General features: G+C 39.1%; 3 protein-coding genes across 4 annotated transcripts; 2 read left to right on the top strand and 1 right to left on the bottom strand.

Annotated features, from left to right (window-relative positions):
* The first annotated feature begins 63 nt into the window (after positions 1 to 63).
* LOC139987227 (uncharacterized) lies at positions 64 to 12,662 on the top strand. 2 transcript variants are annotated; one of them, XM_072003238.1, is made up of 4 exons: positions 64 to 211; positions 11,601 to 11,825; positions 12,055 to 12,216; positions 12,376 to 12,662. In XM_072003238.1, the coding sequence occupies exons 2-4, from the start codon at positions 11,610 to 11,612 to the stop codon at positions 12,499 to 12,501; spliced, it is 504 nt and encodes a 167-aa protein (XP_071859339.1). In that variant the 5' UTR covers positions 64 to 211; positions 11,601 to 11,609; the 3' UTR covers positions 12,502 to 12,662. The 2 variants fall into 2 exon arrangements, with proteins under 2 accessions (XP_071859339.1, XP_071859338.1); XM_072003237.1 differs by lacking the exon at positions 64 to 211 and adding an exon at positions 11,204 to 11,348.
* Positions 12,663 to 17,882: 5,220 nt separating this feature from the next.
* On the top strand, positions 17,883 to 20,081 carry LOC139987226 (uncharacterized). Its single transcript, XM_072003236.1, has 3 exons — positions 17,883 to 18,032; positions 18,352 to 18,627; positions 19,318 to 20,081. Exons 1-3 carry the CDS (start codon positions 18,021 to 18,023, stop codon positions 19,603 to 19,605), a joined length of 576 nt encoding a protein of 191 aa, XP_071859337.1. The 5' UTR covers positions 17,883 to 18,020; the 3' UTR covers positions 19,606 to 20,081.
* Positions 20,082 to 20,569: 488 nt separating this feature from the next.
* Positions 20,570 to 22,271, bottom strand: LOC139987225 (uncharacterized). Its single transcript, XM_072003235.1, has 3 exons — positions 22,135 to 22,271; positions 21,398 to 21,580; positions 20,570 to 21,131 (listed from the first exon to the last, which is right to left on the bottom strand). The coding sequence occupies exons 1-3, from the start codon at positions 22,150 to 22,152 to the stop codon at positions 20,706 to 20,708; spliced, it is 627 nt and encodes a 208-aa protein (XP_071859336.1). The 5' UTR covers positions 22,153 to 22,271; the 3' UTR covers positions 20,570 to 20,705.
* Positions 22,272 to 24,736: the final 2,465 nt, after the last annotated feature.

The following is a 24,736-nucleotide window of genomic DNA, read 5'->3' as shown; positions in this document are numbered from 1 at the left end:
ACGATCGCGCTCGCGAATTATCATATTTTGAAACGTTTTTAATGTATCAAACCTGTTTGACACAGATTTCACGTCCGACAGCGAGGTAATCTAACTTTTTACTTAAATATTCATATGGTGCGCAACGGTGTCACATCGAAGAACTCGAATTTCACTCGTATTCAAGCACCTGAAACCCGAGCGCGAACGAGTTAAGGATGCAATTAAACAGGTAAGTTGAAGAACGTAATTACGCATTGTGACACTTCTTTATTCGCCGACGTTCGTCTATCATTACTATTAGCCTCGTTTCCAGAGTATTATCATTACGCAAATACGCGATTTAATTCCAGTTCACGTACACACCATGCAAAAACTAATGAGTTCGTTTGTTCTATACATAGCCTTGATAACAGCCGCATCATTATACTCTTTTTGGTGACAGTTCAAATTGGAAGATTTGTTGTATCTCGAATAACCTTCGTTTCGATAAATTAGGAGACGATTGAATCAGAGATCTTCCAAACTCGATGCGTTTGTTCTTGACAGATTCATTGGCCTACTGCTTGACCAAAGATTAAAAGGAGAATTAATTTCTATTTAAGATTAATCGACGAATTTGTTCCAAGCGCTAACTGTTACACGATCTATCCCTTTCTCCGTTTGGAAATTCAAAGCAAGCACTGTTGGAAAAAAGAAAGGATTTCAGTTCCGCTCGTTTAATGGAATGATAGAAGCAGTTTCAGAAAAGGCGTAAATCGTCGAGCGATGACGACGCAGGCCGACGTTCCGAGAAGGACGATTATCAGAGCATGCTAAAAGACAGGCCGATCTTTGGATGTGCTTCATTAGCCACGATCAAAGAAGGATCGTACCTGCAATCCAACGATGCTGACTCAGTCGTAAAATTAGTTGACGCTAACGAAGGACGGACGCCCATAAAACTATCCGAAATTTTAAGTGGCGCTCGATTGATCCTGCAATCAAGCTTTCAACCCCTTTCCCGTCACCATTCGTGGAGAATTTTATCGCTTCTAGGTTTCCCACGTACATGCAAACATCACGAAAATATTTCAGAGTGTACAGGTGTTAAAGAGTTTTTTAATTACTTCAATCGAGGGTATAATCTATCGATCGAAGAATCAAATGAAACAAAGAGAAAGCTCAGTGTATGCTCCGCGAATGTACGAAATTCCTCAACAGGTGAAGTTGTTACTTAGTTGCAGTGATTACAAAAAAATAGAAAGGAATTTGTAATTAAGCAACCATAAATCTCATAAAGATACGCACACACATGGTGTGCACATTTGAACTATGCAATCGAATCTGACATTAAGAATATTTATTTCTCGTTTCCTACTTCCTACCGTACAATTAATTTTTTACTGCACTTATACGGCAAGTTCAAATACAGAAGCAAGATCGTAGTTTTCTACTGCTCGATAAATATTTTAATTTAGCTTGTATAAAAGGCAGAGACGAGAGATTTAATGTCGATCGCAAAAATTTCAAAAATTTCGTATACGTCGATGTGCAAGAATCGCGATACAAAAGAATATTAATAATACGAATAGATAGATTGCGTTTGAAGCGAATTGACCCAGATCTTAATGCGCGATCAACATGACTATACGCGTTGCACCAGAAAGCGAGAAAATATGCGCAACGCGTAAAATCTTCAAGCCTTCCTCGCGTAATCGACATTCGAATCTAAAGTTTGCATCGACCCACTCAATGGAATGCATGGGCAAAGCCGTTTAACAAAACACCTCAGAGAACAGCGAATAAACAAAGGGTACCGAGGCGCGTGTCTACTTCCTGGAATTTACCAGCTGATTGCTCAACCTGAATTCGCGTCTCGCCCCCACGCTTTTGCTGAAACTTCCAACAAAATAATGCTGTAAGCAAGTGGAAGACAAAGATAGTTCGTCAATGTGGTTAGTAAAAGAAAAATATATAGTCACGACACGCGCGCGGGAGCGTATAGTCTTGTGGATCGTTTTCTATAACGCGGGCTTCCAGGTGGAACGGAGAACAGGAAAAGCCACAAGATCGTTCGGGCGGAAGGGAGGGGCTCTCACGAGCGATTTCCCTTTCAATCGGTTCGCCCTTCGCCGTTCAGTTCTCGCGATCAGAAAATTCTAGATCCGCAATTGCACAAATGTGTCGGTACGCCGACGTCCGCTTTCGAGCGGTCGCCGGAATAAAAATCGACCGGTTTTATTCGGCTAGGGGCCGGAAGGGACAGGGTTGACCGTTTCACCCTTTGGGTTTTCTCTTTCTTCTTCTGTTTTCTTCTCTGTCAGTCTGCTCCGAGGGTCTGTACAAACGTCCCCCCGTAAATAGAGGGCATCCGTTGAACGATCAAAGCGCAGCGTGTAATTACGTTCCAGCGAGAGCGACGTAGGTGTGTGCTCATGGGGAACAGTCGCTGCTTGTGACGTATGCTTGAATTTTAAGTTTCACATCTGTATATTAATTTACACAAACATTCTTGGGCGATCGCGATGGAATGGAAAATATTCCAGCGAAACTTTGCTAATCGTCACTTGAGAGTATACGCGAATCTTTCGTAATATACAGAAAGGAATTTTCTTGAAAAATTGAAAAATTAATGGATAATTGCGATTTTCAATAAAATGTTTTTATCGTGCATTTGACCCTAGTCGATAATAATCGCGATAGATATCGTTCTTATTTTCTCATTGTCAGTACTGGTCGTAGAACTAGTACCGTAATCATTCTTACGCAATATCGAGCCGGTTATCGAGTCGAAGCATCTACATTACGGCACGCTGACGTTAGCTCCACAGGCACTTACTTAGATGCTCAATCCATAATGCACATCATGTACATGCATGCACCGATATGCTAGGATGCAATGTACTCTCGTAAGTAGCACGATTGCGTTTCTGTCAGGGTCGTACGAAGAAATCGCAAAGCGTATCGTGCGTAGGAATCTTTTCCTTCCTTTTCTTTCCCCGCCCTCCTTTGAATATTACCAAGTAATTAAATAAAAAACAATAAGAAGAATGCACATAAATTAATGGATTATAATCGAAAGAATTATTAAAAGACTTTAGCGTAGTGAAATTAATTAGATCAATTATATGAAACTATGGCATAGACGTAACAATGGTCAAGCTATCTATCGAGCGTATCGTGAATTCCCCGAAATCGTCGAATTTCACATGCCGGAATGAACAAGCCAATGCAATCACACGTAATAACGAGACACAGATTTCCCTTTTGATTAATCACTCCCTGCCTCTCGACAATGCGCGCGATTGTAATTATTACGTAAAATAATTTCCCTCCGCCATAAAGACAAAATAAAACCGCTGCAAATTACTTCACCGATTAGGCGAGCCGCAGTATCGATCGATCCTTATCGATCCATACAATCGCTTGAATTTCGTTGCGTCAACGTTGCAACACGATTCGGGGAGAGAACGCGACGTGTTCCTCCGTCACAGCGTTTCCTTGTTTTCGATGGACCACGACGTTTTCCATACAATGTATTAGGTTGTTCGAAAAGTATCTTTCTTTTACAGACACGTCTTTTACAACGATGTATCTTTATACAAAAATGAAACATAATCTGTCAAACGTTGCGATCTTTATCCTGATAGAACAAAATGGATCATACTTAACTCGATAAAATAAAACGAAAAATGTTGTGCATCCATTATTTCTTTATAAAACGAAAGAAACTTTTCGGACGACCTAATATATATCACGGCGATTCAACGTTCTATCGTTCACGTTGGCTGCAGTTTTAGTCGAAACATCTGCGAAATTGGAGTCTTGTCCTTGAATCGAACCACTGTTTAGAAAAATAGAATGGACATAAGTTTCACCTTCTAAATCCTTTATTTAGATCGATCAAGGACATTAATTGAAAGGATTTACAGAGGAAAAAGTGTGAAATTACCGATGTGTCGCGCATCAGTTTTTAGCGATCACGATATTCTTTAACGACGTGTCTCCGACAATACTTACTTTAATGTGATCCAATGTAAAAAACAATGTTGGCGATAAAATATGTTTGTAATCCACGCTCAGTAAAATCAGTAATGCGTTTCATAATCAACTGGGCGTAATTACGAACGGAAAGCACGTAAAATTGTACCGGTTGCCTTCATCTTGTAGAATTATCGAGTTATTGAATTTAATGGTAACCGAGGGGGTAATTTCAAGCCACTTTGTGATAATTTTCAGCATCGAAATAGATCAGACTAACAATACATTGTATCTCCGGTTTAAGACTACGTTCACGTAAATCCTCCTGTACTTAAAATTTCTCCTATTCACAAAATCTCGAAAGTAATCACGTGTTTTCGCAATTTTTCTACTCCTAAGCGCTAAGTAAATAAATTGCCGTTACATTCTTTTCGAAAGGCACATAAATCTTCGTCGTAAAACGTCGAGCATTCGAACGAAGCATTCTCCGCTTCGGCATCGTGTGTTCGTAAAAGTAACAGGCTATCCGAGACAGTTTGCCGCGCTCTAGACATCGTTTACTCGGAAAGCAGCTCTTATTGTGAATTGCTGGTCACACGGTTTGCATGCATGCACCTCCTGCCACGGCTTACCATCGACTTGCAAACGATTAACGTGCATGGTCGCTTCTGTTCCTCGCTCGCCTCGTGTACACTGCGATTGCCGCATACCCTTCACTGGATTCCAATCGGATGCAGTTCGTGCGGGATATCGTTCCGTGAGATCACGATCGTTTCGTAGAGATATCGCGGTCAATAATGATCTTAAAAGGAAAAAGGATGTAATTGGCTTCCGTTGAACGTTAAGCCATTGTTGTGATACTATTCGACCGTCGTCGATTAGGTTCTCAGGTAGATTCGAAAGTTTGGAAGTCCACGTGAAATTTTCGATCTGATATTTCATTTATACGGTATAGCATATAGTATATCATTGGTACGCGTAAAACTGTCGACTATACTAGTTACCATTTATTATGATAATAACCGACCTACATTTGGTTTATCGGAGGTCAGGAACATGAATATGAATGTTGCGCTTCGATGCGTGTAAAACATTGCACGCGTTCCTTTCGCGTGCCACCACGAACGATGAAAATTATAAGCTCGCTTGTCACCGCTGTTATCATCGGCCAGTTGTTCTGTCAAGCGAGTTATATACCTGATAATTATACAGTCATACAGTATATACAGTATATACAGTATATAGCACGCCAGTTTCGTGTCTATTGCCATCTACCTTCGATGAATCCACAGGCCTATCCATGTTTGTCCGAGAGAATCGAATGGAAACATCGTTAGAAGCGGTTGGCTGCCGTTGCACAAGCAACACCTTATTTGAGTATCGAACGAGATATGTCGATGCTCGTGCAGATTTTTCTGCCGATCGCTCTTACGAAAGCGACGGAACACGACTGCGTAAAGTCGAAGAGAAACCAAGTTATTAGCTTCCCGGTTAGATATGCAAAACTTCGTGTCGAGAAACACGTATGTATCTACTACTTGCGAACTTTCGTGCCTCGATAAACTATGTTGTAACGGTATAAAATTAATTAATCCCGAGCTTTAGAAGAGAGAATTTCTACGATGAACGCAAGATTGCCACATTGATCACACAAAATGGCTACTGTGGCAGAATAATAAGTGGATGGATTCCAAACGTTCTTCTCGAGATAAGTCTTCACCTTTTCGATTTAATCGAGGTTCGATCGCGAAATGGAACGAGGCAGATCATTAGCCAGGCTAACGATTTCAATCTCAGACACCGCGGGATAATCGTGCAAGCGTGACTGATCTACTCGCATATCCCTTGTCGTTTAGTATAATTAGCTCGCGTTAAAAGCTATTCAGTCTCGTAAACCTCCCAGTCTCCAATGATTCACTTACGTCGTAAACTTCTAATGTTTAAACGACATTCGTCGTTCATTAGGTAATATTAATAATGAGTCGTGAAGAGGAAAGGTAAAACGATAATTTGTAACAACCGTAATTTTACGACATAGCCGACCGAGTATTTTATGAGAGTATTACCTCTAGAAAACCGCATAGAACAACTGCAAATCGTAATAAACTTTGAGCTTATAGAAATTATTCAGTATTCGTAGATATAGGTCAATAGGTCGAATATCGTACAGAAAATCATAAAATGCATAGAATTTCAAGATTAATAATAGAAACTAGGAATTTATGCACGATGCTCCTTTTACGATCATAACTCGCGTGGTTAATCTTATAGATTTCGCGAAGATTGCTTGTTACGTGCCTATCATTTCGTTCCAGTCACAAAGGTAACATTTGCGCGATGTTTGATGTATAATTTCATGCTCTTGTATCTAAACACTGTTCTCAATTCCACTAGTTCGTATTCATTAACTAAAATTCGAAATATATCTTTTGCTTTTTAAACGAAATATGTAATAAATGTTCATGTTTGCGAATCTTTGGTTCGTAAAAGGGAAAGATTTCAATATGCGCTTACATCGAATTGACATTGATCTTGGAGAAGTACAGATATTCAATCCAAACAATTATCGTCTTTTTCCATCGGCTGACTCGTATCCGGCGGCAAGTCAAGATCATGTAATCCAGCAAGACGGGAATTACCAGCGGCTCGAAACGCCCGCGGCGCCTCTTCGTGGCTTGTATAACTAATCTTCACGGTCTGTGACCTACCGCAAGAAGGTCTTTGCCATGGTCGATTTGAATTAGCGCTTGGCTAGTAGCCCCAGTTAACCTTGCTATTGTTCCTTGCTATTGCTGGTGACCCTCCCGTCTAGAAAATAAAGTCGTCAACTGGTTCTAACTTATAACTGACTATCGAGCTATGATAAAAGTCGCGTGCCGCTTGATCGATCGACAACCTCGAATACCACGCCGTGCTGTGTGTCACATCTGACATTAGGACATTAGTAGGATCGGTGCATAATCGAGATCAGCATGCAAGCGATGTATTTAAAGAAACTGGTCTGTAGGTGAAAATAATCGATGTTTTAGAAATATTCAAAATTTTGATTCGAAAATTGATGATATCCTAAATTCCTGATTTCGAAAATACTTTAATACGTAATGTGCTCAAAATTGAATGTATATGCGTACGTCTGAATTAACGCACCGTCGATGAAAGTTAAATACGGTCATTCTATGAATAATGACCTGTGGGAACAATTTATAGCAATCGTAATTGCTTGGAAGCTTGTTACGCCTCTGACGTAATCGTCTATGACTAACGTTAAGGGTTCCTTTCGCACATGAACTGCATCTTATCTATAAATACGTTGTCCGAATGTTTCGACGGCCTATTGAAATGGGTGTGTACGATCGCAGTAAAATTTCTCACGTATCGTGTATCACGTACCGTACCGTACCGGTGTACAATTACGTCAGCACGTTTTGTCGCATATTTGTCAATTGTTTTGCATAATAATACATTTATTGGAAAGGACGACTTGTATTCTGCTTCTTTCACGCGCCACTTCGTCTTCTCCAAAATACACTTCAAAATAAAAAGCTTCAAAATGAAATTACTACTTGATCGTCCTGTTTTTGAAAAGACAACAATTATTACGCATTAGTCATCACTTAGTATTTGTCAATGTACTTTTTCGACTTTCACCATTTGAAACTTACTAAACATGTGACGCAGCTAAAACCAGTTTCACAAAACTTTTGAAATCTCTATGACTCAACAAGCCGTACCGAAATTGCTTGTTTCACGCGTGGATATTATCTGCCATTTCATTGATTTTTATGGCTGTTTGTTCAGCGAGGAATACTTTTGTTACGATGCGCAACGAATAACGAACGGGAATAATAATTTTAATGATCTTAATTCACTTAGTGTAATAAACGGCCAAGGAGTCCCGATCCACCTTTACTCGCGTATTACTTTGGCTTACGTAAGACGGATCTTGATAGGAGTACGGCACAGTTACCATTTTCACCGGGCGTATTATTGGCGGAAAGTGAGAGCCGAAAAAGGATCAACAGGAATTCATCCTTCTATTCTTCTGCTCGCCTGTCACCCTCTCATGTTTTATTCTGCCTTTTTGTATCTTTCTTTTAGAACGTAATAGTTTCGATTGTTTCGTACACAAAGAATTCAAAGGATGAAACGATTTATCGCGATTAGCGTCTCTGCTCGAAAAAAGATCGGAGGTGTAGATCGACTTACAGCCTGTTTAATACTCCGGTTTTTTATATCCTTGTTCGTATCGCACGACAGCCGAAAGGTGTCACACATAAATGAAGGAGAAAGAAGGAATTGCTTAATCCGCGATACCGGAATAATCATTACGGTTGTTGATTTTATACCAATTACAAAACAGGTTGAACAGTTACAAGGAATTGCAACCATGCCGCATACGAAATGACACAACACGAAGGAAACCGGAGGCTGTGCAACTCTGTGTAATTAAACAACCGCGTATGTTTCATAGAATACGAATTATGAGAGATTATAGATGATAAAAAGTAGATATCATGTATACGAAGTAATGCAAGTGTATAGAATGTACTTTATACTACGTATCCTTAGAAAATCATTTAGGAAAAATTTTCATGTGCAAATGAGACATTGAAGCTACAGTGAGCATGGAGTATGGATCGAAATTTCAAAAGTTACAAGTTTCAGGTTGCATCGTCTAGCTCAGAGATGAGATTAAAACAAACACTCTGCACTTGACAGATGACAAACTTGATTTCATTCGCCTCACCGAATGATACGATCTCTCGCTCCAATCGAAATATGTAACACGCAAGAAAAGCTGGAGGCACGGCTCTACAGAAGTCAATACGTCTGACGTCAGTAAAACGTGTCCGATATTGAAATCTCAAACTCGTTTTCTCGATCGATGGGTGAACTGTTCACTACATTAAGTCAACACGGAAACGATATACGATAAAAGTAGGGTTACGCAAATTATTGTATAGATTTTGAATGTAATATGTAATATCGTTGCAGCGGGTTTGTTCGAGATTTAGGAGGAATTCGCTATCGACAAGCGTGAGTCACAGGAGAACCAGCTATGTGAAGAATTTTGTAATAAGGAACATGTCCCTACCGCGTATTGTAATAACTCAGGATACGTTTGCTAGGATCCGATAGGTCGATAGAATACTTAGAATTACGATTAAATATGGTAGATAATTTAAATTTTCATGGAGCAAGTCAGCTACTCGAAATGCAATGCTACTGCAAATTATTGTATTACGTAAACATAATTCATACAGTAATTAAAAGTCTATGAATATTAATTGCCGATATTACTTGTAGGAATATTAATCAACATACTTTGTCTGTGAATTAAAAGAGGGAAATTGAGAAATAATATGTTCGTGACAGTGAGTGAGAGAATACGTAATTCAAAATAAAAAGCGGAACAACAGCACGTAAAAAGTATCCTCGAGAAATGAGTAAAAGCTATTGAATAGCAGGCATGATTATTTGTTCAAGGGAACGACGTAACTGATTCTGATTTGCGTTTCATTTATGTCAAAGAAACCGTTTGTGAAACGACGATTTGCGGAGATCGTGACTGATAATAATCCACCCGTTTCGTTCTTAATCAACCACGCAGGTGTCTGAAATACTTTTGTGTATTACATTACGCTTTCTAAGTTTCGGGTCACTAGTGACGAACTTTTATTCTTTTTTTTTTTTTTTCTCGCCGTTTTGAAATATATCGTGTTACACATCACGCAACTGGCTATAAGAAACAATGACGAACGAATATAAAATTCTAAAATTTCGTGTCGACCATAAAATTGTCGTGTTTTACCGCTGGTCATGCTGGAACTGGGTTTAAATTAAACTGTCTGTAGCACGACCGATACAATCAGGGTATTGATGAATAGACAAGCAGTCACAAAGTATGCCACACGAACAATATTTATTTGAAATTTGTTTTAAGAGTTAGTTAAGATAGTGAAAACTAATTGATGAATCATTTCTGTGACTCGGTTACGATATTTCTTTCTATTGCGATCGATTCGATCTATATTTCTGATAATTTCACGATCAATTATTTGACAAGTCAATGATTGAAATATACAGGAATCAAGATTCAATAGTATGATAGGCTGTTATTAATTTTTACATTAATAATTATACAGTGACGGCTGAAATAAATATGCATCAAATATCGTTGTGAAATATTACATGGTTTAGCGCACGTCAATCATCATTCCCAGGATAATAATTACTCAAATCAAATTTCTTATTTACTTTTCAAAGAATATTTTTACAAAACTATTAATGCAGCATTGATTCTTATTTTAAATTACTATGTTCCGCTCGCTTGGTTCAAAGTATCAAAATCTTATCGGAAGATAGAAATAAAATTCACACAGATTATACGTATACATACACAAAATTGTGGTGAGACTGGAAAATTGTATACGAATTGGGAAACGAAATTAGGAAATATCTCTGTTGCTCGTAGAGACTGAACGTAAAATTTTCCTGCTTTCCCGTTTCACCAGCTACTACTCGTTATTCTGCCCAACCATATTGCGTAATTGCGTAACGATTTTCTACATGCACCTCCGATTTTATGCAATTAATTGCAACATTAATTAGAGCCGATCGATTAGCCGTCGAATATTGCGTGTTCATAAAAGGTGACAGTTTCTATTTAACAGTCTCTTATTTCGTATTTCCTCGATTAAGGATTTTTTCAAAAGACGACTTCGTTCAAAGATAAAATCACGAATTCAGCGAATAACAACATTCTCGAGTTTCTGTCTTTTAATCACTCGAGTCGATCGACTTGATTCAACTTTGTTCTATTCTTACCGATTCGAAGTATTTCTCGAGAAAAGAAGAACGATCAACTGGGTACAAGAAATAGACGATACATTTTTCACAATGCGCACGAGTATTTGTCGCGAACGAACCCAAATGCGAGCAAGACTTGCCACGATCTATAGCCGAAAAAGATCCAGATTCTCAGGTGTCTCACGTTCGCGCGTTTCCTCCGATCGATATGCCGCAGACTCTGAGTCTTCTCGTTAGAGTCACGGAGCTAGGTCGAAAATGTATGCGCGCATATATACTTATCTGCATAAAGTGCCCGCGTTCTATTTACTAGCCCCGGTTGGCGCACGTTTGGCGTGTTATACAACTCCCTGTGCACATTATGTATTATAATGTGTAACGGTATGTGGCTGTACAGTGGGTAAATAGTATATAGTAGGTGTGGCGATAGCGCACCGAACGGCCATTGGCTTTTCATTGGCGGGGTGTACGCGTGAAATGAAAGTGAATTCCCTATATAAAGGGTGGTTTTCCTCCAATGCGACAGAACCAATTTAATTTACCAGTCAAGACGCACTAGCCAAAGTAATAGCCAATCGTTTACCATGAGGGCCCTGGTACGTTTCACTCAAAGTCCGCGTTGACTTAAAGTTCGTCTCTTTTTGTGATCTAGAGAATATTCAGTGCTCGTAGTTACACGTAGTTTTTGTGAACTTTTAGTGAAAATGCGGTCTCCAAAAAGAAATTTTTCTTGGAGAAGTTATCGTTCTATTTAAATCTCGCGGGGGTCTTAAATCTCGTTAACGATTAATGTCTGGGTATAAAAACAACTTTGGCCAATCGATCATATTGCATTTTTCATTCTTAAGGTATTCGTGATGCTGATCTCCGTGGCGTTCGCCGAAGACAAAACGGTCCAGAAGCGTGGTCTGCTCGGTTTGGGCTATGGTGGTTTGGGACATGGTGGTGGCCTGCTCGGTGGTGAATTGGGACATGGCAGTGTTGCGGTCGCCATTCAAGAAAAGCCTGTCGCTGTTCCAGTTCCAATCCCAAAACCATACCCCGTCGCCGTTGACAGGCCAATCCCCGTAAAGGTGAGGAAATTATCCGAGAAGAGTCTTTGTTCGTGTTACAAACCTACTATTATAAAACTTGACATGTTTTATTAACTCATTTTATTACACCGTTGCGTTTCCAGAAATTCTAGTATTCGATTAAAATCCAAGTTTCACGAATGTCAGCGTTAAATGAGATTAGAATTAAATATCTGTATCAAGACGATAGATCCAACCAGTATCGTGTACGACACTATGTTTCCTTCAGGTACCAGTTGCGGTCCCACATCCAGTCCCAGTGGCGGTTCCAGTACCCCAGCCATACCCAGTAGTGCAAACCAAGACGGTCGCGGTTCCAGTCGAAAAACCAGTCCCAGTTACGGTTCCAGTTAAGGTTCCTGTAGCCGTGCCCGCCCCATACCCCGTCAAGGTAAGTTAAAGGAACCGATTCTTTCGATTTCCTTTATAATTTCGTTAATTAGTCACGATCCGAACATGGTAAAGCTTTAATTAAATTTAATTTTCGAGTTTCCTTTTGGAACACATTTTAAAAGCTTTCCTTCATCCTTTATTTGCTGTTTACTTGCAGGTACCAGTGGCTCATCCCGTTCCAGTCGCGGTTCCCAAGCCGGTTCCAGTCGTCGTTCCACAGCCAGTTCTCGTTAAAGAACAAGTCCCAGTCCTTGTTAAAGGATACGGCTTGGGACACTACTAGATGAATTTTCCTTTCAGTCTGCCACCCCTCCATTCCCACCATTAACCACTTCCGCAGCATCGCAAAAGACATTATGACGAGAGCAGTACGAAAACACATTCTGCTTCGTAGTTGACACGAGTCATGCAATAAACTGATTTTATAAATGTTTTTTAAAGTAACGTTTTGTTATTTCTTTTTAACCGAACCATTTCTTCGATCTTTAATGTTGATTAATGCATTTTACATGTTGATTGTCCAGTCATCTATTACGAAATGTATTTTCCACACGTGGATTCCAACGCTTGGTAATTTCATATTTGCTTAGGAATGATCGATACATTACGTGCTCGTATTACTACGTCAATTAGTATCAAGTTTTTGCCATCGGGAAGGCAAACGATCGAGCTTCTGTTTCCTTGAAAAGAGTATAGCTACAATAAATTATTAACTAATATAATAAACTGAACTTGATGTGTGCAACAAAATAGAAATATTTGAAATCTATGGAGGGTAGCATCGATGGCGTGAAGACTTCGACCGATCATAAAATTATTGGCTGGCTGCTGCAGTGTAGAATTAATGACTAGGAATTTCTGCGGTATTAATTATCTGCGTATAAAACGTTTCGACACTTCCTTGCGCGACAGCCCATTACTATACTTTTACGAGCGCTATCTGATTCACCATTGTATAGAAACTACCCACGAGTTGGCGATGTTCCCAAACCGAACCTTGACTGCGATTTCGCGCGGTCTGGGAACCTCCCTTACCCTAATTTTCAAGATCTCACGATGTTCACGGAATGCAGGTCAAGCGGTGAACTTTCCTTTGGATTTCTATCTATCTCTATCTATATATAGAAGACAGTTTTTTTATATATTAAACTAACAAAAGGCTACAGAAATTTTTCCAAGAAAGCGACGCGCTAATGAAATGCCTCCATCAAATGAATTCCTGCCCTTTATGGTATTATTTCCCCGAATTGTTTGCAATTGCTTGTAATAACTTGTAAAATATTTTAGAGCGTATTTTCTGCTTTCCACACGGATTGCATCCACCGTCCCATTTTCCGAATTTTGCTTCATTACTTCGCTTTTACTGAAAGCATATGTACAAAACTATACGCTTCTTATTCATTACGCACAGATATATCCTTGTACAAAACAGTTTATCGTGGAATCGTATAAGAAAACGGCATTAAAAATGCAGATACTTCAGTTTATGTCTCATAATACACTATTCATCCACGTTCACTTCTAAAGAACGCATGCAAATAGTTATTAATTTTTAGAAAGTACTTCGTTGTGCCAATCATTATCTGCTTCATACATACCGATCAAGTTACAACATCTCTTAATTAACGTGATTCTTGATTGCCGACCTTGTCACGTGGACGTTACACATTTTTCTAGATCCATGTAAATCCAACGATGGAAGTAACAAAAATTTGAAATATTATTTCCTCGGTTAACGTTTGATATTCATTGGCGAAATTGGCAAATATACGTTATTTCATTGAGTCATTCTGAAAGATTTATTCCAACTCTCGAATTAGTCAACTATGTCTCGATAAAATCTTATGGAAGAAATATTCGACAGGGTATCACATAGACTGAGTACCATCTGGTACTTTATCTGCTGTCATACATTATGGACATTAAACTTTCATTGATGGTAGGTTATTCAACGATTTGAAAACGTGCAACTCAGCGTATTATCGCATACTTAACGATTACATAATATATTTTTTTTAATGTCACGTCTAAGGCATCAAAACTCGAGTAACATCGTAATTATGTAAGGGTTATTCCGTTCTCTATACGAAAGTTAGCGCGAAAGCAAAAACAACCTCGAAACGAGTTTTTTACGTAGCGTGCGTGTCGCTCGGGTTAAATTCCTCTTGTCTGATTAATTTCGTTCATCTCCGAGTAAAAAACTACGTTCACTTTATGAAAGGAATTCTTGATATTTAATAGATAAAATTTATCAAAATTTGATAGATTGTTCTAAAAATACATTATACAATTTACACATTATTTATATCAAATTTTGATATCAAACTTTTCGATAGAAATTTATATGTTGCAGTAAAAATTGATCTTGACAAAGTTTAAGCATTAATCAATCCTCTTCCTCGCGTCGCTTTTTTTTACAATTAACTTTGAATAATATTTTATAGGATAGCGTTACAACAATAAATCTGCTTGTTTCATTTAGTTTCCATGTTACATAAAAAAGTTACCGATATATTTCGAGAATTAATTATTTCTTCATCCATTGGCAACAAACGTGTTCTTGTCAATATCTCTCGCGGTATTTCTGTGCGATTATTTTACAACGAAATAATTTTTGGCCTTTCGATTATTAATGTATTCATGCTGTAAACTTGAGCGATATTTTGGAGTTCTGGAGAACGAAAATACGTTGTGAAATGTTAGAGTGCTATTTATACGACTATATCTTTTGCATAGAAAGCATAGAAAGCTGTACGAAAAATACGATTTACACACAGTATAAAATGAGTTCAAACTTGTTAAAATCTAGCGAATAACGACTTGTCCAAATCTGTATACATTAACGTAAGGATATCGCATAGAAATGTTCTGCTTAACATTTAAGGGATCAAGGATGATTCCCTTAAAAAGAAAGTCAACAATCGAAGCGCGATCAGGGAATAAAACCAGCTCATCGGTATTTAGCTATTTCGAAATTTCTTGTCGATTGGCCAATAAGTTAATCCCCTTCGTGGAAGTAGTTTTCGGTGTTTCAATTTTGACGACATATCGACATCGAGGACGGAAACAAAGTTTACTTTCTTTTTGGATAGAATACACGAGTGAAATCCAGTGCCATTCTGTCATGTAATAACGGGCCGATCATGCTCATTTTCATGACAATAAACGGTTTGGTCGGTGTCGTAGATCGTTACGATATCAGACCAACATAATTCGTACGTGAAACTTTTGGAATGTTTCTACACGCGATCGGCCAGTCGCGCAATCGTTCCGTTCCCTTTTGCCCACTTAAAATGGAACAAATTGGTCGCTTTTCAGGTGTACGGACAGCAATAAAGATTTATACCTGGTGATACGCGTTAAAGTTGTATTTGTAACACGGCGGTAAAACGTATTTGCCACTTTATTACTTTCCTTCATTCGCAATTATCATGCGTTTTCATACGAGACAATATCAATTTCGCAGTTCGAAAGTTATCGATGAATTGCTGTTAAAGCTCGAGAAAATGTCCGATCATGTAGAATCCTCGTGAACGATATCTTTTTACCTGATACCACTTTTAGAATCACCCTATAAACTCGTCGATCCATAAACGTAAGAACAATCAGAAAACCTGTTAGGGTAAACGTAGCGAAATTCGAATATGGAATTTTCGTTGGTTGTTTGCGGTTATGCAATCGCAAGGAACGAGACCATCTCGAGCGCGTAACAAACGGACCGTAGAGGTTTGTATGCTAAAAAGAAGGGAAAAGGACAAAGCCAGTTTCCGGTGTCGAAACCAACCGAGAAACGATTTATGCAACGAACGACGTGCGTATTCCTCCGTGAAGATTCCGTACCGTCTCGTACCTTCGAAAATTGAATTTCTATCCGATCCAGTTGCATACGTCGCGTCGTAGCTACGAATCAAGACTGATGTTTCGACGAATGTCAGCCGATCGAAAAGCACTGATTCTGTTGAGAATGTCTCTCATTGGAAACACTAAAATGCTTAACATTAAAAAATTAGTATCCCTTTTCCCACAACTCTGCACTAATTGTAAGAGTATCGTTCGAAAATACAGCGCGCACACAGATTTTTTCAGGTGAAGGTACGACAGAGCCACGCTCACGACTGCTTAGACGAAATAAGTCAGTGCGATGATCAATTAACATTGTTGCAGGCGCTACAGACCTTGTAACACTAAACATCTTATCTGCGTAGCGCTTCCAAGGGGTTAGAAAAATCTACTTATTCCGATCAAGGTAATGAATCATCGACGTTAACAGTACAAAATAACAATCGGTCTAATAAGAGCAAGGTAAACGAGAGGGACTACGCTGTTCAGAATCTCAGCGGATTATGTGGCTGGTATGCGATGTCTTCGAACAAAGCAAAGCGGTCCAGAGGGTTCTTCTGCATAAATTTCTTACGAGCGAACCCTTTTTTATTCTCCTGTTTAATACTGTCTTCCCATTTATAACAAGCCAACATTCTTGCACAGGAGGATCGTCGATGTAGTTCGAAATGTCAAGCGCAAAAATTTGAAATTCATCAAGTCGGACAACAGCTATCAATTCCGAGATAGACAGTTTCATCGAAATTTTATCATCGTAAAAATGTAGATTAGGATCGCATCGAGCAGCAATTCGCATTTAATTTGAAATGTACAGAGTATAGACAATTCGTGGACAAAAGTTTGATTGGACGTTGATCGTACATTGACTGATTTTTGTTAAGATAAATGTGATTTGATCAAAAACAAGAAAATTCGATTATTACGCAAACTGCTTGAGTTAATTAAACGATTTGCATTTTCAGGATGATATCTATCCAACACAGATATCGTTAATTTATTTCTGGAAAAAAAGCGATCGCAACACGCGTAAAAAAAATTATTCAGACACTTGATCGCGCTAAACGTATTTTTGGTCCACCTTGATATTTTCTACCTTATTATTTGTTTTTAAGAATATTTCCATCTTTTTTATTGCACTGCGTCATTTTATTTGCATAACGATTAAACTCGTGACGAAGTATATCGAGCTAAAATCAGAAATAGCGATCCTAATATTTTTTCGAGCCAGTATTTTATTTAGAGTATTAAATCCATACTTATGTCATACATATTATACTCCGCTGTTTGTAACGATGTTAACGTAACAATCACCTGGCTCGTTATAGTTCTCAGAGATCATTTTGGACATGCGGCTACGTAAATGTCGAACATTGCGTGAACTCGCAAAAAATTCGGTCACTTTCTGAAATGGTAGCATTCAGTTCCAAAGGAAAGGGAAACACATTTCCCGCGGTTGAATTATTCCAAGAATTTTGCACTCGCGAAGTCTTCCTAAAGATAAAATGAAATTTCCAAAAATCTTGTCGTCTTTCCTCATTTTTTCCCCCGATGTCAGGGATGTTCCGGTAGTATATGTGTGAGAACAGCCTCATATCGAATGTACCTGGAAGAGGAAAACTTTTTGCAAGTGATTAATGACAGCTTAACGCTTCAAAATATAATTAAGAAAAAACTCAAGAAAATATTGCGATAAAGTATTAATCTGAATTGGTGAAGGGAGGCCATAATGTATCTTTCGCAAAAAGCGAGTGGAAAGAGTTTTGCCTTGGATTGCTTTTCGGAGACCTCTGCTTGCCCCCACGCCCAATTTCTTCTCACCGTTTCTGTAGACCCGACACTGCCCACCACCTCCGACCTGCTCAAGGGTTCGTCGTGGTCGTCACACCGTATAAAAGCAGGGAATCTTCTTGGTATCTCATCAGTCGCAAAACAACGACGAACCAACTCCAACAGCGCAGTACCATGAACGCTAAGGTGAGCAATTGAACATCTTGGCAGTCTGACGATCGTGAGGATCAGTCTCTGTTGACGATCAAGACCGAGTTTACCCAGCAGCAGTTAAGAGGACTTGGTTTTTTCGTTGAAACAAAACTATCCTATACTTTCCAAAATTGAATGCATCAAGATTAATCGAGATTATTTTTCAAATAGAAACTGTTCTGTTATTAGTGATACACCACGGTTAAAACATAAGCATTATGGTTAAAACAAAGTTCTGTGCTATTAAGTGATTTTGTCGCGTCATGAGGAGTGATTCTCTTTTCTTAGAATTTGATTATTATCTTTCTTTCAGCTTGTCATCATCTTCGCCTTCTTGGCGGTAGCCTTCGCCGAAGAACAGGCTGCAGGCGAAACAAAAAAAGACAAACGAGGAATCTACGGATTGGGATACGGTGGTGGTAGTTACGGTGGTTATAGTGGTGGTTACGGCGGTGGTATCGGCGGTGGTATCGGCGGTGGTGTCGGCGGTGGTGTCGGCCAAGTATCCGTCTTAACCAGAGAAGTTCCAGTTCCAGTGCCACATCCAGTCGCTGTTCCCGTTGAGAGACAAGTTCCTGTTCCAGTTAGGGTAAAGATCTGTATTTCTTTGGTTCACTCATTAGCAACCGGTCGAATATAGGAACGAACAAAAGTGTTCCAATATCTTAACCTATATCGTGAAAGCTCTGGAAAAATAAAACGTAACATAGATAGAGAAATTTTTATGTCGTCGCAGTGTGAAATCGAGAGCGACAGGATCTTTTACGGAAGCTTTCCGACCGATTTGCATAACAGATTAAATTTGATGCGCGTTCCTATCGAAATCAAGGCAACTAGTATAAACGAGAACCTCGAGGACTTCGAGCTCCCAATCACGCTCTATTTATCACGGAATATCTGTTCGCATGATTGGCAGTCAGCGCCTTCATCATCGGACGTTAATTAACGTTTCAATGTAAATGCGTGCTAGGATTTCGTAAGCCAAGAATAATCTCACACGTGCATGCTGGCTTTCTTAGAAAACTTTGTAAATCGAACGGCTTCATTTTACGTGCATTCCTGGATCGATTATGTTACTTTTGCTAATCGTATGTATATGTATAATATAGAATTGCAACAATCTACGCGGTCAAACATTTTGAGCTAGCTTCTACTTAAGAAAATATCAAAATTTTATCGTAAATTTGATGAAAGTACATCATCGATGTGTCCCTTGTGGACACAATGAAGGATCATTGCAACGTTGCTCATCTAACCATTGACATGTTCTTTTCTTCAGGTACCAGTAGCCGTCCCAGTCGATCGTCCGTATCCCGTTCACGTCCCGAAACCCTACCCAGTCCCAGTGACCAAGCACGTCCCAATCCCAGTTGACAGGCCAGTCCCTGTTCCAGTCAGCGTACCAGTCAGCGTACCAGTCAAGGTTCCAGTACCAGCTCCATATGCTGTTCCAGTCGTGAAACAGATTCCAGTGCCGATCGCACAACCTACAGTGGTCGTTGAGAAATACAACAACGGATGGCCAAGCGGCCATGGTGGTTACTCTTCTGGCTACTCCTCCTGGTAAACATCAATTCTTTTGGCGGACTCGACGGAGCTAGCTTCGGTCATCGAAATAAGGATATCGTTGCTTAAAACCCGAGCAACTGTAGGATTCCATTGCTGACAGAGAAATTCCGTGCTACGATTCTCCTCAAGATCGAACGAACGAAGAACTCTCGAAGCGAATCCGTGAACATCGATATCACGTGTTATTTATTTTATTGAAATTTTATTTCGGATCTCGGTGTATCTACGATGACACGAAGATTGGTTCCTTTGGATAATGGAACGATTAGTAATCCATTCCGAGTGTCCTTAATTGTCAGATATGATTCAGCGGACTTCTTCGTGAAATGAATAAATGCAATTGAGCGTCTCACTTTTGTGACGTCAAATGTAATTGTTTTATCGCGATGTAATTAGTTCTCTTTTCCTCTGTATATGTAATTCGATGCTCATTTTACATCATAGAAATAATAAATTTCTCTTTTCGTACTAAAACGAGTAATGTTTCTTTTAAATTCCTTAACACTAAAAAAAAAAAAAAAAAAACATACCTGTAAAAAAGTATTACGGAAATAGTGCTTCCAGCTCAATTTCCTGATACAAGAAATAGGAATTGAATTCCACGGTAGTTCCAATTGAATGACCCGTTATAGATACTTGGCGCTAGAACTGAACGATCCCTTCGCTATACTTGGATCGAACATGAGCGATTTTTCATGCTCGGAATAGATCGGAAATGATCTAGGCATCAGATATAGATCATGCAGACATTGAACCAGTCGTGTGACTCATCAAACCGTAACACGATAGTTCACTTTCCATTTTACCGAAGCGTGAAAGATCGCTCGACGTCGCAGCCGAGACATTTTTCTCAGATACTGTTCAACCATAACTGTGCTACTTCGATTATTCTTTCGAGAGGTAATTAATCGAAGTAATACGATAGCCGGTGTTATAAGGATCTGTAACTAGGATACCATGGGTTTACGAAATATAAAGTTTTATTAAAAAAAGTGTAGCAAAAGATAAACAGCGACAACAAGAACAAACTACAAACAGAAACTTAACGAATCAGGCATAATAGTACAGCGTATGTACAACTGAAATTACGAAGAGCATTCAATGATGCGAATTATAATCGGGTTGAGAGGGTTGGAAGTGTCCTCCTTGTCCATCTTGATCGTGCCCTTGCTGATTCACCGTGTAAGAGCTGTAGCTTTCCGGTTCGTGGCCTCCATGACCTTCGGAATCATATCCACTAACTCCGCCACCGATGCCACCCTCGGAATGGCTACTCGCCTGATATGGAATCGGGTGTGGCACTGGGTAGAAGACAGGCTTATTCACTGTTACCGGATGAGGAACCGGAATCGGTTGTGGTACCGGGACAGCCTTTGGCACCACCACCGGTATTTGCTGATGAATCGGAACCGGAACCGGCTTTGATACCTCGACTGGCACGTGTTCCTGGACTTTCACTAGCTTCGTATACGGAACTGCGATAGGATGGTTTACTGGCACCGGAACAGGTATATGATGGGGTACCTATGAAAGAGAAAGGAATTCTAGATCAACGAAACCACCTATAGAGAGGATCAATCGGTTTCTGATTTTGCGGGAAGAAACAAGATCGTTTAGTTCGTGGTCTGAAAAAAGGATTGGATATATTCGTTTAAAGTTCACGCTATGGGCTACATGATCGAATAATTTTGGTGTTTTTCGACTGCCTTTTAAGATTGATATGTATGTTTATGTTTAAAAATTAATGATGAAGTTAATAAAAAAGATTGTTACGTTTTGAGAAAAAATACCTTGACCGGATAAGGGACTGGCACTTTGACAACTGCAGTCTTTGTGACTTTGATGATCTTCGTCGGTATTTCCTTCAGATGAACCGATTGAGAGATAAGTTTTGGTTCGCTGACAAGACCATGCCCTTCCAGGGATGAAAAATGAGAGGCTCTCGCGACGGCCACAGTCAAAGTGAATAAGAACTGCAAATATGTAATCACGATTAAAGTTCATCGAACCGTGTTCGATTTATAAAAAAATGCTAAAAAACGAAAAATTCTTTTTATCTTTTAATCTTTCTATAAAAATAAAAATTGGGCAAACATTTTTCTATATTAATCGATTTTATTGTTAACACGAGTGAACGGTACAGTGGGAAGAACTTTCACTCCAACTGTATTTTACACAATACAGAACCGTAAATATCGACATATAATCTGCGTATACCAATGAGTAATGCATTTCAAGCCAGAGGATTTGCAGTACTTTCTCCCAGATCTCTCTCGAGTAATCACTTTTGGGACGCACGCCCAGTTTGACAGAAAAATGAAAAGGATCAAGCCAAGAGTCGAACAGTTACACTTTATAACCCTGACTCCCTTTAATTCACTGGAAATCACCTTCACAGGATCGCAATAAAAATGAAAATGATACAAAATCGGTATATCACAATGGCCAATCTGCAGATCCGAGATTTCCTTGATACATCGACGATTTATGGTCTTAGCGATACCTTAGTTGTCGATGATGAACTTACTATTCGCCACATTGTCATCCGGTTCGTAGGTGTAAGCAGATAGGTGTTTCCGATGGGACGAGTTACACTGACAATTGCACTACCAGCACTTGCTTATATACGAGGACCTTCACCGTCACCGATTCACGAAGAAAGCACTCTCTTTCCGACTGGCTTACGTTCTCCAATCTTGTCTCCGCTTCTCCCCTTTTTTCCTTACTCTTCTCGTGGCGTTCCGTGAGTTCGATGACCGCCGCTACGTCCGGTCTCCCTCGGCGAGCATTACGCTTGATTTCAAGTGCAATTGAAATCGATTCTCTCCGAATGCGCATCCTCCATTAATCGAAATGGAATTCCTGGTTTCGTAACTGACCTCGTCAAGCAGCTTCTCTCGTTGATGATTCAATACCTTTGTCCATTAATTTCTTCCTCGTACTGAAGAATAAATGACGACGAGTCCATTGAGAACCACCGTGTTACGCTCTTTCATCGCACGCTTGATACTGTAATCTTTCTTTCAAATAAATACCTGACAACAGTTTCAACGTGTAAATTATACGGTCTTCGGAGCTCGTTAATATCGCGTGTCGTATGTACAATCATACGTGATCGAAAGTTTCATACAATCTTTCGCAATGATATTTTGTTGTGGTCATTATGATTGTTTTAAGAATCAAAATTCAATTAGAAAATTCAAGTGTATGTATATACGATACTTATTGACTGACAACTACCGTTCACCTTTTAGCTTCAAAATTATATTCGATCGACTTTCTAGATCTGTAGCGAATACTACAATTCATCGAAGAGCTAGAAATGTTATTAGATATTTTGTTGCAAATGTGTATATAAATTCTATAGTATTAATCGATTAAATAAATATATTTCGAAAGCGATTTCAATTCGGCTATCTAATCTCGCTATGCAAAATGTTTTCACGCGTCGCTAAATCGTACAATCGTCTTTCGGATTTCCTCTATGAGTCTTCCGCGGACGAGGAGATCGTATTAGGTAGTAGTACTTCCTACGCGAACTCGTAGTGTAATTTCCTGCTGTAAAAATGGTGAGAGTAATCGACAATTCTGATATGTGAACCGCGCGAGGCGATTCACGGCCGAAGGAGAGAACGGTGAAAGGATTATCAAAGACTAAAAGAACGTCCGAAGTAAAAGGACTAATCTGGATCATCTGGTTCTTTCTACGCTCGCGCCGCGCTGTATCTGTTCGCATGCATTCGTGCGAGGAAAGGACTTGCTGTCTTTGCTTATCTATAAAATAAAGCGAGGCTATGTTATACAAGTAACAAGATACTGCTACAGCATGTCACAATCTATCGAAGATTGTATTAATTGGGCCTCCCATAACTTTTTCTTATATATGTAAATTTTTATTAAATTGTTAAAAGGAATCGAACGTTTTTTCTAACAAACTTCTTTTTCCTTCGTTTATCGCTTGAAATAAAGTCTTATTTGATGATTTGATGATTGTAAGCACATTAAAATGTATATGCTTCCGATCTAAAAACAAAAGTATCGGTACCAGCCGTGTATAGTCTTCTGGCAAGGGTAGTAAAAACCGGTTCAGTACAAAAGCAAAAGTAAAATCATTATCCGCTCAGCCCTTTCTCCTCTCACTTTCGAAGAAAACTGGTGATCTCGTATCGAAATCAAGTATCTATTGGCTACATTTCGTGTAGAATATGCACTGTATATCTACCTTTAACGCGTAATTAAATTTCGCATCGATTTTTGATGCAGTGGGACGTTAATAAGTAGCAGAGCACAAAAATGATATCGTGTAATTTTTATTTTGTTCGTCTTTCAGGAGAAAGGCAGAAAGTGGCAAAAGGTATAAAACGAAAATAGCCTCTCGAAAGAGTGCCTCGTGAGAGGAGAGGCACTCATGTCTGACATATAAATCGACTGTAGAATCGAATCGAATTTCGTTTTACCTATCACGATATAACTGTTTTCTATCAACTTTCTTGTATTAAAGAACAAAATAGAATAATTGTTAACAGAAGTAATTGTCAACTAGAGTGCATGAACTTAATACCCAAAGTATGTCAGATACGATATCGAATCTCATACGCTAGAATGAAATCACTTGGAAATTTGATCCACCGCAACAACCTACTTCCACTTTGTTGCTCAAAATGCAAAATAAATTAAGGCAAAGTCAGAAAAATGACAAGAGAGAAGGGAACTTGGTAGTTTTCTGCGGCAGTTGGGTGAAACGCCAATTGATACGGATGGAAGATAATCAGGATAATTAGAGCGCGAGCTTGATAGCCTTTCCTTCCGTAACTCGCCGGAAAAGTGAGTTTATTATAACCAATACATATAAACGAACATAATATAATATACTCTCGTTTAGTAAGTTCGTATATTTGCATGTGCTGCCAAGTTCGCCGGTGATATATCGTATGTACCTTTACTTTCACCGTAATTCACTGTGCAATTCCCTCCTAAATCATCTTTAACCTTGAAAACGTTATAGCAAATGTTCATTTAAAAAAGGAAAAGATTTCTTTGCATAATTTTGTGATTTTCATAAAAACGCTGATGCAGCTTTTATGGATTTAAGCGAATGGTTTTCTTTGACTCCTAACTACTAGTTTACC

The sequence above is a fragment of the Bombus fervidus genome, chromosome 5 (assembly GCF_041682495.2).
Source record: "Bombus fervidus isolate BK054 chromosome 5, iyBomFerv1, whole genome shotgun sequence".
NCBI classification, from domain to species: Eukaryota; Metazoa; Arthropoda; class Insecta; order Hymenoptera; family Apidae; genus Bombus; species Bombus fervidus.
The sequence above is the reverse complement of the archived record's forward strand: the minus strand, read 5'-3'. Positions and strand labels throughout refer to the sequence as shown.

Coding starts and splice junctions, on each gene's coding strand:
- LOC139987226 (XM_072003236.1), top strand. Junction 18,628..19,317: donor AAGTTCCTGTTCCAGTTAGG/GTAAAGATCTGT, acceptor TCTTTTCTTCAG/GTACCAGTAGCCGTCCCAGT.
- LOC139987227 (XM_072003237.1), top strand. Junction 11,826..12,054: donor ACAGGCCAATCCCCGTAAAG/GTGAGGAAATTA, acceptor TGTTTCCTTCAG/GTACCAGTTGCGGTCCCACA. Junction 12,217..12,375: donor CCGCCCCATACCCCGTCAAG/GTAAGTTAAAGG, acceptor GTTTACTTGCAG/GTACCAGTGGCTCATCCCGT.
- LOC139987225 (XM_072003235.1), bottom strand. Junction 21,132..21,397: donor CAGTCCCTTATCCGGTCAAG/GTATTTTTTCTC, acceptor TCTCTTTCATAG/GTACCCCATCATATACCTGT.